General features: G+C 34.4%; 3 protein-coding genes across 4 annotated transcripts; 2 read left to right on the top strand and 1 right to left on the bottom strand.

Moving 5' to 3' along the window:
• Positions 1 to 422: 422 nt before the first annotated feature.
• LOC135683548 (required for meiotic nuclear division protein 1 homolog) lies at positions 423 to 8,791 on the top strand. 2 transcript variants are annotated; one of them, XM_089109481.1, is made up of 9 exons: positions 423 to 553; positions 2,668 to 2,820; positions 2,968 to 3,021; positions 4,149 to 4,584; positions 5,465 to 5,529; positions 5,949 to 6,025; positions 6,644 to 6,764; positions 7,648 to 7,764; positions 8,510 to 8,791. In XM_089109481.1, the coding sequence occupies exons 1-9, from the start codon at positions 470 to 472 to the stop codon at positions 8,555 to 8,557; spliced, it is 1,155 nt and encodes a 384-aa protein (XP_088965607.1). In that variant the 5' UTR covers positions 423 to 469; the 3' UTR covers positions 8,558 to 8,791. The 2 variants fall into 2 exon arrangements, with proteins under 2 accessions (XP_088965607.1, XP_088965608.1); XM_089109482.1 differs by lacking the exon at positions 2,968 to 3,021.
• Positions 8,792 to 8,829: 38 nt separating this feature from the next.
• Positions 8,830 to 11,201, bottom strand: LOC135683560 (mitochondrial import inner membrane translocase subunit Tim22). Its single transcript, XM_065198856.2, has 4 exons — positions 10,997 to 11,201; positions 10,221 to 10,417; positions 9,746 to 9,818; positions 8,830 to 9,591 (listed from the first exon to the last, which is right to left on the bottom strand). Exons 1-4 carry the CDS (start codon positions 11,199 to 11,201, stop codon positions 9,512 to 9,514), a joined length of 555 nt encoding a protein of 184 aa, XP_065054928.2. The 3' UTR covers positions 8,830 to 9,511.
• A 73-nt stretch (positions 11,202 to 11,274) lies between these two features.
• LOC135683561 (PRKR-interacting protein 1 homolog) lies at positions 11,275 to 15,753 on the top strand. Its single transcript, XM_065198857.2, has 6 exons — positions 11,275 to 11,409; positions 11,560 to 11,638; positions 12,227 to 12,327; positions 13,754 to 13,839; positions 14,765 to 14,820; positions 15,212 to 15,753. The coding sequence occupies exons 1-6, from the start codon at positions 11,275 to 11,277 to the stop codon at positions 15,298 to 15,300; spliced, it is 546 nt and encodes a 181-aa protein (XP_065054929.2). The 3' UTR covers positions 15,301 to 15,753.
• Positions 15,754 to 16,053: the final 300 nt, after the last annotated feature.

Raw genomic sequence — 16,053 nt, forward strand, 5'->3', positions numbered from 1 at the left:
CAATTAAATGCTGATATGTATAAAAATAGTTTAAGATTAAATAATTTTTTAAAAGTATTTGGGGAGGATACCGTCCCAGATTAAGTTGGAAGGCCCCGGAAGGAAAAGCATTTTTTCCCGTTTAGTGGCATTTTCTTTAACAACCTACATCAATCGTTGTTAAAGCAGGGCCACCTCCCCCTCTTTTTTGCGAAGCAAGTAGTTTTAAAGCTGCAGTAACAGGGGTAAAAGGTCTTGGACCCCTACATTTTAGCCTTGGTCCCCACTTTAAAATCGTGGCACGGGCCCTGTAAAGGAACCCTTTATAAACTAATTAAAGTCCCTAACTTCCACGAAAAAAGAAAAGCCTTAATAAAGTTCAGATAACTTGGGGGCTAGAGGGGACAAGACGTTAAAAAGTAAGGGGTTTGATAAAAGAATTCCATCAAAATCAATATCAAGCCTCGCCCTGGAAACGAGGGTAAGCAAAATGGCCTCCTTCGCAAATGTGAAGGTGAAGGCTTTCGCCAATACGGTAGCTAGTGTTTTCATGAAAAATGGAGCTTGCATGTTGGTATGTTGTGTCATTCTTTCAAATGAGCTTTATGGTATTTTAGCATTCTTTTATGTCGATGTAGTGGGATTTATTTTAATTTATTCGTGCCTTATGCAGAAATCATTTCAATTGAAATTTAGGCCTTTTTAATATTTTAAGGATAATGCTTTTATAGGCAATCAGGGGCGGCTGGGAGAGATTTCAAACTTCTAATAGAGAACTTCATGGTATCAGGGCGTGGCTGCTGCTGTCTTTTCCAACCAAACTCTCTTCAATGGTTGTTTTGAACGTTGCACTATTCTTTCGATCGATGCTTTACCTCATGCATGGCAGTAGCTTGATTTTCTTTGCCGCACAAGTCGAAGACGCCTTTCCATTTTCTATGTTAACACTCTCTTTTTCATAGTCATAAAGAGAATAGCAAAAAATCAGGGGGGCTATGGGGGAGGGGGGGCTATGGCCACCATCGGAGGTATATTTCATGCATACACATTTCCTTTTCTATTGCAAGTTTTAGCATATAATACAAAAGTCTGTTAACATGTGATAAACACATAGACGTGTAAGACCTCTTTCTCTTTATTTACTGACACCCTGATATTTAGCGGTAAGTAGTAAAAATATTGGGAAGCTAAACTGCGCGGTTATGAGAATGTTGGTTTGAAAAACTGCGTGGGCAGAAAAAAGCTCTCCCAAATTTATTTTGCGTGGAGTTTGCGCAGTGCGGGCTATAGCCCTCGTCTCCGGGAAACGCCTGTCACTTCCAGCCGCCCCTGTAGGCAACAACCACATAGCTGTTGATTTTGGCTAGGGTGGGCAAACTCGAGCAAGAATTATACCTGAGGGGGGCAGGCTTTTAACAAAAAAATGAATAAATAACAAACATATATATTTGGACTAAATCAAGCTTACAAAAGTTGCAAAGCAACTTTGAGTCCAAAACAGAAGAACAATTCAATTACAAAATGTCAAAAAAGCAAACTTCAAGTTTTTCATAATCACTTAGTTGAGAGTTCCTCAAAAGATGTAGCTCGAGATAAGTTTTTTGTCAAAAAAAAGTAGAGTCAGTGCACTCTGGTGATGAAAAGGTGTGCTGAACCAGTAAATTTAAGTTCAGACTGACTGTTCTTAGTTTTTTTTGAAAAATCTGAGGCTGAATTGTTCTTAATTTTTTCTCAGATTAATAGAGTGTAAGCAATGCCATATTAATAGGGCGGCACCATGGTTGCCACAAAAAGGCAAAATTTTTCATAATCTTAATGCTTCAATCTCGCCGGAAGAATCTTAATTGCATTCTTTGAAGAAAATTTTGATATTAAAGTTTTATTCTTAAAATGAATATCCACTGGCGGAAAATGATGGTATTAATGGACTTCTTCCTTGTTTTACCTTATGCAACATTTGCCTTCACTGCTACTGTAAGGCTAAGACTTGCAGAGTCTCAGAAACTTGTTTTGGTGAATCTTTTGAGTTATTACATGTTAAGGTAGAGATAGTGGGTGCTTTGTTAAGGGTGAGTGCTTTTTGTCAATCAAAAAATGTTTAAACAAAATAATGTTGTTTCCAACAGTGGACCATTCGGATTTACCAGCGAGTTTTTCTCTGATATGATGGTTTGCGTGTTGGGGGTCATTATTGAGCGAAAATATAGGGAGACTTTCCTGCAATTTGCAGGAGTGTTTGCATGTATGTGATACAGATGGTTCCTGTCTTTATATTCATCTAGTTTTATGCTATAGAGGCATAGGTATCTCTCGAGATTTTCAACCAGTGGATTTTCTGCCTTGAATGAGCATTCAAACTTAATTGACTTTGTCAACTCGAACTTCTCACCATGAAGTAAATATCACATTATATTTGTTCAGTTTTCTTATCGCCACGGACCTGGAACCTAAGGCAACTTGACCTGAAAATAAGATTTTGATTCTAAATTAGCTGTAGGCTACAGTAGATGATGATAGGTTGCATTTTGCAACAATATGCATGCCGGTAACAAGTTGGCTGTATAAACTGCACTTAAAAAAGATTCACAATTTGAATATGACTACTTATCAAGTAGGAAAATTAATTACGATTTAGGAAAGCAAATTGAATTTAAATATATTCCTTGATTTTATTTTGTTCTATTTCAGATGAGAAACGAAATAAGCTTTGCAAGAAATTCAGGTACTCCTGCTATCTTCAAATGTTTCTGCTCAACCACTTCATCAGTTGTAGAGAAGAGAGATGGAACAAGACCTAGAACCAAGTCACCATCTTCTACAATTTCAAAACGAGATAGACTAGTACGTAGAATTCCTACTCTGTTTCATGCAATATCTTCCAGTTTCATAAGTATGTATATGAAGTGATTCTTATTAATCTTAAGGGAAACTTCTATCATGTCTTGAAGGGGGTTATTTTGTAAATATTTTATCCAATTATATTTTCAGTTTAGAGAACTGGCCATTATCATCAGAAAAGGCAAAGTTGATAGGTTTACAAAGGTACTTTAGTTTGTTTATTCGGTACATCTACGCCAAGCTTGTATTGTACAATTAATGCTCTCTCTGAATGGAGACATGCTACTTCAAAGATCTTAAAGTGGAAATTACATTTGTAGCTGTCCCTTTTAAAAACGGTTCCATTGGTCTGAATGAATTGAATGTCATAATAGATCATCAGGGCAAATTAATGATTATTTTGGGATAACTATTTCAGGAAACTGTGAACTACCATACAGGCTCTTGAATTGAACATATTATTTGCCAAATGAAAGCAAATTCTAAAATTCAAAACACTCATGAGGGCTAAGGGCAACTGTAATTTTCTTTGAAATTTCTCATTAATTAACTGTCACTCTGTTAGTTATCTGACATTTAAAAGTTTTATGACCTTAAGCCAAATAATTTATAGAGATCTCTTTGAATTGTTTGTTTGTAAATCTGGCAGATTGCATATCGTGTCATGTTATATAACAATTGTGATGGAACATCTTAAAACTTTGGACTGCAAGTACACCTTCATAAATCTGATTCACTTTTCTGAATTCTGTTCAATCATACCACACTGTAATAAAGTAGATTGAAACTTTGGAAACCGCAGCTTGATAATAAAATTAATAATAAGTACCACAACAAAGAAAACAGACATAATGCTTGAAACATTTTACAACTTCTTGTTACATCATATGTCGCATAATGTCACAAAAAGAAATTATCGGATTGTCATGATGTAACAAGAAGTTGTCTAATGTCTCCATGTGTCTTTTTCCTTGACATGGTACTTATTATTAATTTTGTAATAAAGTTATTTGGCATGCTGCATCATGGCTTTCATAGCTTAAAGTTGGTGTTGTCAAAGTATTTTTTCCATGATCTGAACCAGTTCCAATAGGAGGAATAGAATTATTGGTGAGACCATTTATAGCAACACAATAATAGAAACAAATGGATCCTTTATTGGAAACAAAGTATTTTCCTATTTTTTTATAAGAGGAGGCTTAACCACCCCTTCCAAATCACAGTTTTAACTATGGCGAGTTTTAGCCATATGTGGATCATGTTCCATCTGGAGCCCTGCCAACTCAGCTGTCAATGCATCAAAGACCAAAATGGTTTATTGTTTTTTCTAGGACTCCTGGCTTTGCACAGCATATTCAACAGGTGAATCATACAACATTGAAGCTTTGAGAAAGTATTTTGAGAGGAAAAGTAGCACTTACAAAGTGGCAGAATTACCCAAAGATACATCAGATGTCTTAAGGATTTCACGTCAAGAGCAACTCGGAGCTGAAAGTCATGAAATTTTCTTCTTTAGGCGCCTAGGAGCTTTTGTTTGCTGGAATGTCAATGAAGCAGAAAGAGTGGAATTAAAGTTGATGCTCAATGATTTTCAAACAAAGCCTTATCCTGACGAACTTGTTGAGCGAGAAAATGAACAGCTAACATATCTTTATAAAGAACGGGACTCAAATTTGGCTGGTGGGGATATTCACCTGAACAGCAAATTAGGGGATGAAAATAAAGCATTAGAAAAATATGCATTTGCAAATGCAATGGCTTTATCAGGTATGCTATACTGTTTTTATATAATCTTTGCTATGAATTGTTCATTTGAAGGAGTATCTCTATAATATCTTCTTTTTTGACTTTCAGTACAATGTTCTAATTTTGGAAATATTGGGAAAATGCCATGGAGCTATCTCATAACCCTTTTCTTAGGCATGCTACCTTGATATTCAGTATGTTACAGATATAGTGGTTTTGGCCATATGACTTAATCCCAACCTGTGCCTGGTTCAAAGCCCTTGACTTTATCTTGTTTGCTACAAAGCACATTAAAGAGATTGGAGTCATAAACTCAAAGCTGAAATTTATTTGTAGTTGGAACCTGTGGAGAGAAATTTGGTTATCTTTACAATCTGTTTATTCTTTACAAATTTTCAGTATGAATGAACAAGTATTCAAAATCTACCGAATAATTAATGGAGTGTACTTTGATCATCTGCTGTCAACAAGCAGCCATTTTTCTGGTATTTATTTTTGCGACTAAAAGCCAAATTATTAAAGCCAAATGAATCAGTTTTCATGAAGCTGTTAACTGGAGACTAGATACCTCCTGTTGACTTTGGGCACAGCCTTGCTTCAACACAAGTAGATATTTCAGGAGAGTGAGGAGCACGATTGTCATCATACAATAAAGCAAGATAGGCTTTAGTAACAATATATTGTGGTCCAACTTGCTGAGCTATGATGATGACTTTGCCAGTATAATTTATGAATTGTAGCATAATTCTCATTTCAATGGGCCTGTTATAGTAAAATGATAAATGTGAGATAATTGAGAACAGACCAAGATAGAAAGGATCGAAAAACCAGTAATATTTTCTCATCAAATCTGACATGTTAGTTGAGTTGATTTTGACCATTTTCTCTTTTTTCAATTTAGTGAAGCTTGCTATATGGGAGGCTGCATTGGATCAGTTTGTAGATTCTTTGAGAAATATTCCAGAGGTAAACCCATTATAATTCAGCTTGAGATGTTGTCTTTATCAATAAGATTGCAACAGTCTAGTTATTGTTGCTTTACCCTGGAGTTTCGTATGATTGAGTTTGACACAACACATTGAATGTTGTGCTTTATTCGGCATACAATATTTTATTTGTTGAAAGTCGAAATATTTTATTTAATTGTGACAAACTTAGAAGTTTTTGCACAAAAATCCCTCATTTATTCTGAAAGTCAGGAAAAGTTTTAGGTGCTTTATTTCCTATGCCTGTCTCTTGAGTTGATCTGAAATGCAACTAGCACCCTTTGTATATCTTGCCTGGTGTAGTTAACCCAGATAAATCTTGAAAGAGATAATCATTTTAAGCTCAGTCACCTTTGATCTTGCAGCTAATGCTAATTGTAATGATTTGGGAATTGACAGGATTTACAGAAAGGGCTTAAGCCCAACATATCAAGAAAACAAGTTTTACAGAAGTTAGGAGAGCTATTAAGCTTACGGTATGTTTTTTTTATTTTTTATTCTGATTGTTTATTTTTAGCCATATCATGTGTACCCTGATAAAATTCTTGATTTTCTTGCTCTATGTCTAAATTTCTTGAACCCTAGAGGCTTGACACAGACACTGAACTACCTCCATGTAAGAATTAATGAATACTCTGGCACCATGTTATATGTCACACTTTTTCATCAAAAATCATCATGTGACACAACGGGGATGAGAACCACGAGGAAAGACCCCTTTTAAGCATGAAAACTGGTACCTAAGATCAGAACTGGTAATGGGCAGTAAGCTATTTCCTTTTGTGGTGCCAGGTTGCGGAATCAGCTTGAATTGAACACGAGAAAGGCTTGCAGGAAAACTCTATTGAGGGTTGAGGCTGTAAGCACATTAATAGTTTTTCTTGACATCTTTACTTGAAAAATGGGTCTTGATTCTTTTTAATAGTTTTTATATTGTATATACATTTATGATAAAGTATTGTAAGTTTTTTTAATTTGCATTGAGTTTTGCAATATCTCAAATAAATTTTCAATCATCTCATGATATCAAAAGTTTCTTGATATAATGTATTTTTATAAAAGATGAATGAATCTTTGTTTGGTTTTATCTATAGGCATCAGATAAATTTGTATTCAGATCTACTTATGACGCCAGACTTTTACTGGGACAGAGAGTCTTTGGAGATTCTGTATAATAAAACATGCAATTATTTAGATGTTGGAAGGAGAACAAAGGTAGGTAAACATTGGTCAAACCATTGGTAAAAAAGTGATCAGACCTGCATATTTTTTAGCAAAATACCAATTTGCCAATTTGGCCTAGTATTTCTATTAGGGACTGTACATAATAGGAATATTTGCAAAGTATAAATGACAAGCTAGTCTAAAGAGGTATTTTAAGCTGTGATTTGATAACTCCTAACTTCTATTGCAAGCCGTTCCGTAAAGATTTTAGTAGGTTTAAAGATACCAACCCTTCAACACAGAATTTTGAGAGGCCTTTACTTTATCTTTCTATATGACCATAGAGTTTCAGCGTTTTAGACCTGATATGAGCCTATATTAGCAAGATAAAATAAAGAACTAAACAGCTCTTCATTTTATGTTGATATTTAGATTTTATGAAAAACCGCTGCACATGCCTAGAACGTTCTAGGGATTTTTATTGACTGGCACTTAATGTGTTTTTGCTCTCTAAAACTAAATGCCAAAAACCAAAATTCGTTATTACTGATATTTTATAATATTCGGTTTTTACATTCTTTACACTGAATCCAAGCATATGTACTTTAAATGGCAAAGTTTCAAATTTATTTGAGTTTCTTTCATTATATCATAATCTGGACAAATAAATTAGCACAAATCACAATGTTTAAACAGAGTTTACTTCATGCATTTTGAGAAAACAAATCTCTATTTTCAAATCATGGCTGACTAATTTTTAAACAATAAAGCAATACTTTTCCCAGGTGATGAATTGACCGCCTAGAAATTTGATCAGTTTGTCAAGTGTCTGCTTTTTTGCTTTCTAACAAGGCCTGATTATTAAAAAGTCTTCCAAATTTAATTTATGGAAAAGAATTTTCCATTTTATCCTTTGATTCATCTATCTTCATAGGTAACAAATGAGAAATTAAATCTTTGTTCAGAAATGGTTGAAATTCTTAGAAGTCACTTAGATGACAGACACTCTTTGAGAGTTGAATGGGCTATCGTCGCTCTTATTGCCATAGAGGTAAGCATGTGTTTTTTTTCATTCATGTCTGCATTCCTGGTAATATTAGGTGGGCAATCGCACATGCACACCTCTACACGGGCTTAAATCTCCAAATTGTACTGGTAGCACCACATTTTGACTGACTTCCATTTTATCTCTTTTATTTCTCATTAATTTTCTCTAAGTTAATTTCTTGTTATTTTGTGTGTGTTATCTTGATGGCATTTTGGTGGGGCATTATCGCTCTAGAAAAAATTGTATGATTTTTGTTAAATCATTTTGTTTTCAAGAATTACTAGATTTAATTTCAAAACATTAAAGCCCCAACCAAACGAATAAAAAATCAGCAGAAAACATCATCCAACATGTTTGATTGAGAACTCTAAACTTTCAAGGATTTATTGCCCATTTGATTAATTTCTTTCAAAATCATTTGCCTCTTGCATTTACTGGAGATTGTCACCAACTCCCTTGTGAAATATTGTAATCGAGTTTCATGGGCATACAATCAGCATCACAATGGGCAATTTTCACACTGCAACAGATTGTATCAACAAAAGTGTTATAGATGCAGACACTGTGTACACGAGAAGTGTTATATTATTTTCAGAACTTTTGAATCAACAATCTTGTTTCTTTCATTACATATGTTGAAAAGGGCATGACCTGAAGCAGGTCACATCCATATTCTGTATGTAGACTAGTATCAACTCTTTTTAGTGCACACCACCACTGCTTGCTATAATTGTATTTTTGTTTATAGGTATTATTTGAAATTGGGCATTGGATAGAGAAGTTTTTTCCGCTATAAACTATCAACAGGCAGTGGATCGCACAATCACACTCAACTTCTAATAAATACAAATAAATTTAGAAGGTTTGCCAATCCACATCATTACATTTTATGGTACAAGAATGCTAGCCTAATTAGCAGAGCCTAGAGACAATTTATGACTGTTTTTATGCTATGTAATAAGACCAATGTATATCGCCTAAGTTTTTAGCTTCAACAAAAAGTTTGAAAAAATACACATTATTTGATAAATATTTGTTCCTTTTTTTTTTATTTTTCTCAATTCAAATATATGCCTTGTAGTAGCTACATCCAAACAAACTACCAAATAAACAAGCATTTGTGAACATTTATCAACAATAAATTCAAGTTTCACAGCAATATTGTAATGACAGGCTATTTGATTTTGTTTTAGCCATAAAATTGGTCCTTGTAGAAAAAACATAACTAGCGAGGGTGGAACTTTATTGAAATATAAAGCCAATGAGACCTCTAAGATCAACATATTACTAGAAAAAGTTTTTGATATCATGAAGATCTCTACTTCAGGCATGTTATCAGGCCATTGACTACCTTGAAAATCTTGACTAGAGAATTTTATATTCTAAAAACCTGAATCATTCCCCATGCAAGGAAAGGATTCTAAATTTTCTAAAAATCTTAAATAATAGATGTAGCTTAATTTCACTAGCAGGGCAGGTGTATTTTTTGAGTTATTGGAAAATTTCAGTTATTTACAGATAACAGTCAGTTATTGAAATACTGAATACAGACATTCCAATAGCTCATTATTTACCATCGTTTTTCTATCATTATATCCACTCTTCCACGTGGCTTGACTTCTATGTTTCATCAAGTCTGGTAATGTATCAGTCTGGTTTTGGTGCCAAATCCTTCCCACGATATCATTCTAATCACAGTTTACAAGTTGCTACACAAGAGCTGCAATCTCTCATACCATACTTGTATCACTTAGTGCCTGAAATAGTAGTCAATTGCAGTTGAGAATGCAGCAAAGCCTGCACAACCAAGTATGGCTGCTTGACCTCCAGCTAAAAGAAAATTGCAAAAATATCAAGAAATTGATATGCTTAAATCCTAAACATAGAACTTTGCATCCAAAGTTTAGTTGACTAAATCAGATTATTTATTAGATAAAATATGTTATGATATGTTTCATATGATATTTATCAAAATGTGACCAACCTCTCAAACCAAGAAGACCTCCAGTAATGCATCCAGCCATGGTTCCATTTTGTAAATCAGTTTTCCCTCTGTACTGTTAGCAAAATAAGAAAACTAAATATTTTTTTCTGAATGGTAGGTAACATTTAGTCAAGACACAAACAATATTTTACTATTTTGTGTGTTGAAACTTATAATGACAATTTATTCACAAGAGTTTGAATTTGTAAGTATATGCTACCAATGGATTTCAGTAATTTCTTTTTTTAAGAACACTTTCATTAAAGAGCACTTTCATCATATTTTTTTTCATACTGCTGTACACTTAATTACTTTTAAACCTTTGTCCAAATTATTCACCTTTTAGTTCAAGCCCTGGTTTTGGAGGACATTTCATAATCCTTAATTTGCTATATTAAATATGAAAATAGAGTAAAACTGTATGCAAACTTTAAGTTTTCCAAATTAAGAATATAAACTTGTTAGGTTAACATACTGATTCTAAGAGACACTCTGTAGCTGAAAACATTGCTCCAACAACTGCAAAATTCTTTCCATATGATGAGGCTCGTGATTTCATTTCTCGAAATACTGATCTTGCAGTTTGGTTTTGAGTATCTTGTACCATGTATGATGGCATTGATGAGTCGAGTCCTGCAGTAAATAATCCAAAACCAGCACCAAGGCCATATCCTGTTGAAATGATTATCATTTAGTGAGGAATGAAATCACAATCACAATATTGAAATTTAGAATGAGAGTAGGGAATTGCAGTTAAAAGCAGGGACCGCACACTACTCTAAAGGTGGAGGGGCTGAAATGGGTGTGACCAAAATGTTTTGAGGCCAAGCCCTCTTGAACGACAGAAAGCACACCTTTTAGAAAATGCTTGCTTATTTCTATTGAATTTTTATAAAAAGTCTGGTTCAGAGAAGTTATCAATAACCATAAAAATAGATATAATTAGCTTGAGGGTAATAAAAAGCCAAGCTAACCAAGTTAGAAAATACATCATATCATTAAACAAGATGAGACACCTAGAAAAAGAACAAAAATGGTTCCCAGTCAATGAGAACTGCTACTACATAGGAGTAAACTATCCAAAGTTGCGTTAGAGTAAACCTTCATAAAAATTTTCTAGCCTACTATTGCATTGGGCTATGGCCCCTGCTAGCCCAGTGTCTGCGCGGTGCCTGGCTAAAAGACAAGAAAATCAAGATATTTTTAGAGGAACCTTGATAAATCAAGCCTGATGCAAGTAAAATTTCTTGCCTAGCACACATGCCATCGCGGTTTTGAATGCACAATTTTCCATGACTCTCTCCACAACAACCTCTTCTTTCCTTTTGAGCATGCTTGGGATAGCAGGCGTCGGCGTGAAATTTACTTTGCTATTCCTAAACTCTTCAAGTGTCGGTATTACCTGGCTTAGCCGCAGGGTCGTCAGACGTCCAGCTTGCTCACGTTCGTCGTCCATCTTTAAAAATTTAGAAGCGGCAAGATATTGAAAAGGAGGCTTTGCTAAAAGAGCTTCTACTCTAAATTTCAAAATGGAGGTCGTCGTAAATACCGCTAAAAGAAAGAAGCCTAAAGAAGGAGACGACAGCGACGCAAAGAAACCATTCGTTGCTAGATCTGCTATTGATGTTCAGAAGCGCCAACTTGAAAAGCTTATGAAAGACCCAGTATGCTCAAATTTTATGCTATTTTAGTGTTACATATTCATTCACTCATTTAATTTTCGATTCAATAGCCTACTGTTTTTGTATTTTCTAGTTTAATTTCCAAAGAAGGAAATTGTTGTCTGATTCCCCCTTTTCATCAATATCTTAAAGGACAAACTAATCGAGCTTCCAAAGTCAAGGAAAGAATGGAAGCCCAGAGACGCACCAGAATTTGTTCGTCATGTTATGGGTAAGAGATATTATTGTAATTTCGAAATTTCCCCGAAATTTCCTACAAATTTCGGTGCATTAAGTCCGCCTTCTATAACTCAAAAAAGCATAAACCCTCTGATACTATCAATGATAGTGATAGCTTAACCTTATGATGGTAGACAAAGAAAGAACGCAAGGTTTAGCTATATCACTATCAGTTGGTTTTTATGCTTTTTTGAGCTATAAAAGGTGGATTTTATGAAAAGAAATGTCCCTGAAATTTTGCAAATTGGAATAAGCTCTTCATGTATGGTTCATGTTGAATACGAACATGTTGTTAGACAATGATTCTCATCAATACAGATTTTAACAAGGCTATTTTGCAAAAATACCTTTCAAAACTGCTCAAAATCCTTTTTCTTGCACAGAACAATTTTTTGAGAAACAACCATTGTATGGAAAGGGAATTATGACAAAACGCTGCTTTCTCATAAATTTATATTTTGATGATTGGCAAGTAGCTAGTGCCTATCAGTTTCCATGAATTATGTCATGTAGTTTAGATTGTGCTGCATTGGTTAAAACAGTGATAAAACTTTGTTTATTGCCAGTTTGTATTTTCAAGGGTCAAGTGCTGGTGCTGGTAGTGGTGAGTTTCATGTATACCGTGGACTACGCGAAAGAGAAACCAAGAGAAATGAATGGCTAGATGCTCAAGCAGCCAAAGTATGTCATGAGTTCACTTGGCTTTTCAAAATCTGATTGGTTTTGACATTCAGACTCACGTCATTGATATTTAAGGTTCAGTTGAGAAGCTGAGGGGTCTTCCTTAATATTAAACTGGATATATGCCTTAAAATTCCTTAATATTATACTTAAGGTTAAACTGGATATATGCAACCACATGGCTTGTCGTCTAGTGCCTCTAGGCATCACATCAAATATTTTTAATGCTATCCATTGTAATAAAGTTCAACAAGTGGCATTTTATCTGCTTTTCCATGTTGTTTAACAGCAAATTTACAAAGTCTTTGACAATGCACAGAATTGTTCTTGCCTTCCAAAAACAAGATAATTTTTCTGAAGTTAAAAGCCTGGAAATTTGGCCAAAAGACTTTTCATTACTGCAGCATTTCTGTAAACTCAAAATGGCAGTAACATTACAGTGTTTCTGTGAAATAAATGATAGTAAATTCAATGTTTTCTTTGTTTTAATTTCTCAATATTTGATTTCAATCAATCATGCAGACATCTTCAAATTTCCTATCAATGTTAAACATCAAATTAGTAAAACTGCAGGCTTCCCAAAAGATTTCAACCTTTTACAGAACAGTGGGCAAAAAAATGCATGTAGTGAAATTTGCATTGTAAAAATGTGGTCAAACTAATGATCAGTGACTTGTTCTTACATTCAGTTATAAAGCCTGCTAGAAATGTTTATTTAGTTTTATTTAGTGCCTAGTAATCATCAGACAATTTCTTCAGCCTGTTGGAAAATCATTACCAAGAAAACATTTTTGAAGTTGCCAATCTAAGACAATTTTAAAAATTGTAGAGAGGGAAAAATGAAGAAATTGTAATGCTCAAACATTTACAAATTTCCGAAAAAGCAACATTTTTATCATTTCTGCTGTTCACGCAACTCAAAATGACGACAACAAAACATTGTTCCATTTTTCCTGTAGCATTTCAGTCACAGTAACAACAGCTTGTTTCCCAAAGTGCCAAAAATTTAGAGGCCAGAAGTAGGCATAATTTGTTTGATACAGACATCATAGAAGACCTGAAAGCTAAAATGTTGCAAATGGACCAGAACATAAAACTTGTTGTCAAATTTTTGATTTAGCAGATCATTATAGAATTCTTTGTAGTGACCAATGACTCAAAGGGACCTGCAAACTAATTTTGAGAACAAGCCAGAATGAAACTGGAGAAATGACAGATTTCCTGTAACAGCAAGCATGCTATGATTTGCTAACAAGCCATAAATAAATCATTCATCATTATGAGATAAAGTTACATAATTTACTTTGGTGAATGTTTTGTAACACGAAATGGCTTTCTTGACTACTGCAAAGACTAGCTGATATACTGTTGTCTTGAATTCAAGTCCGTCTTTTGCTGTCATTCCCCTATTGGTAACATCTTTTAGAGAAAAGCTGAAGAGCAATACCATCAGAAAATTGATCAGAACAAGCAAGAAGCTGAACAAAAAACAGCCAAATTGAGAGCAAAAAGGTTTGTGGTTTTTCTTGCCATACTGATATGTGTGCATTGATTCAGTTTTCACTGTGTGAGGGGTAAAAACATGACACCCTAATTTCTCGAGGGTAACATGTATCCATCATGTTAATATTTTCCCCTGCTTCCAACTGTTTCCCACAATATTACAATATATATGAACGTTTCCACAGACATAAGGACCAACTGTTTTCAAACTTTGCAAATAGCATGTTGTGTTTGCAAAAGACTGTCCATTCTTTTTATATCGTTTTTTGTTAAATGGTCACGGATAGTGTTTTGTTGAAGTATGTCGAAGAAAAAAGAAAAAAGAAAAGAAAAAGACGTCATGTAAACCTTGTTTGAGCTACTGATATTTGTGACAAAAAATGCAAGCGTGGCATTCTAGTCCTGGAAAGAAATTAATTGCTGCCATTTCAGATTGTATGTTGTTGTTAGATATTTCAGCATAGTTCTGACAATGCAAGGTTCATATTACTGGCTTGTTTATAGAATTGTTTATTTTTGCTAAAATTATAATTGAATTAAAGACATTTAATGGATCTCATTTTGAGAATCTCGATATGAAGAGATCAGTTTATTGTCGATTTATAAATAATAGCTGCTTTGTCTCAAACATCCATACGGTTTTTATATATTTTGGAAGTTAAAGAAGCTGGACTGAACCATTATATCTTAAAATCTCGTCAGCTACTAACATAAACTGCTATAACGATCTTTGCTGTAATGTACTTTGTTGCTAAGATCTTAATCTACCTATGACTACGCATGTTAATGTTTTCAGCGAAGAAAATCTTCGTAATCCATAAGTACTGAATATTAACCTGCTATCTTTGGATAAAGCCCCTTGTTTATCAAAAGAGTTATTTCCCTAATGTAGAGTTTTATTCTCTAAATATAGTTATGCGGCTTTCATTTTCAGGCAAAAGAAAAAACAAAGAAGAGCTGTGAAGAAGAAAGAGACCAATACAGACAAAGGTTTTCCTCTTTGGTCTTCTTTTTCATTGCTACCTTTCGCACGTTTCTTGTGCCCTGTCTTTCAGTTTTTGTTCAAGTAAATTGTTACATAATTGTTATGTTTTATGTACCGGTATTGTTTGCCAATGTAGAAATATCTCGGAAGCTCTGTATGCATGCTGTATATTAGCAACAACCAGCACTAGTGAAATCAAGCATTACCAAGTGTTTTTGTAATGACTTCAAGCGAAGTTATTCATTTCCGGTTATTCATTTCCGGGAAGTCTTTTTACACTGATCCTAGATTCTGCAGAATTATTCTCAAATGAGAGAGTAACTCTTTAGGGGACCCAATCATGTTTATAGGTTCTTTCCTTGTGAAAAGGTAGCTATATATATTTTTTTTGCTTAGATGAAAAACAAAGCGAATGTAAGGATGAATCAGAAGAGGAGGATGAAGGTGAAACAGAGGAAAAACATTTTGTTATTGGAGGGAGGTGATGCCTAGGCTTGTGTATGTGTGTTTAAATGGCTGGAGGAATCACCCATACAATTCGTCATAGGTTTGCTCATGCAGCAAGCCTGGTCACGCGTATTACTTTGCATTTCTTCCACTCTAAGAGATATCACGGATGCTTGTTTAGCCAGATTATCTGTATAATATTTTCCAAGGGATTTGAAATATGGAAAGCCTTAACGAAATACAGACATAATTACCTGCATTGTTAACCTTGTCAGTAAACATGGCGAAGTTGGGTGCAGCTGCTCGATAAGCGGTTTCCTCCCATTTGTTATGTACTTTGGACACGAAAAGAGGATCAGACATTTGTTTAACGCGTCGCCATCACGTATCTGTAAACACAACTTCACGCTGGCGAAATTTGTAACACCCGTGAAACGTTGTATAAGATGTTATTGTTGTTATTTTGAAAAGAACTAGAAATTTTAATGTCACGTCTGAAATTTCTCCTTTTCCCTTCTGGTGAACTAAGAATCTTCTTCACCTGTTAATGCATTACAAGTCGTATCTAAAAATGATATCAAATTAGCATGGCGTCCGTTATCTATGATTATGCAAACTTTGCTTCTTTTGTCTACCGACTTTTATAGAACTGTTTAAAAGCCTGCTGATATGATTTGTTCAAATGCTGAAAAGAGTTTTGAATAAGTTAATTGCTTTTTATGGGCTTCAACTACCTATCAACATATTTATGGGCCATGCTATACATTAGATGTTGCCATAGAATATAAGTC

Source organism: Rhopilema esculentum, chromosome 7, assembly GCF_057945365.1.
Source record: "Rhopilema esculentum isolate cy_ngs chromosome 7, ASM5794536v1, whole genome shotgun sequence".
Classification (NCBI taxonomy): Eukaryota; Metazoa; Cnidaria; class Scyphozoa; order Rhizostomeae; family Rhizostomatidae; genus Rhopilema; species Rhopilema esculentum.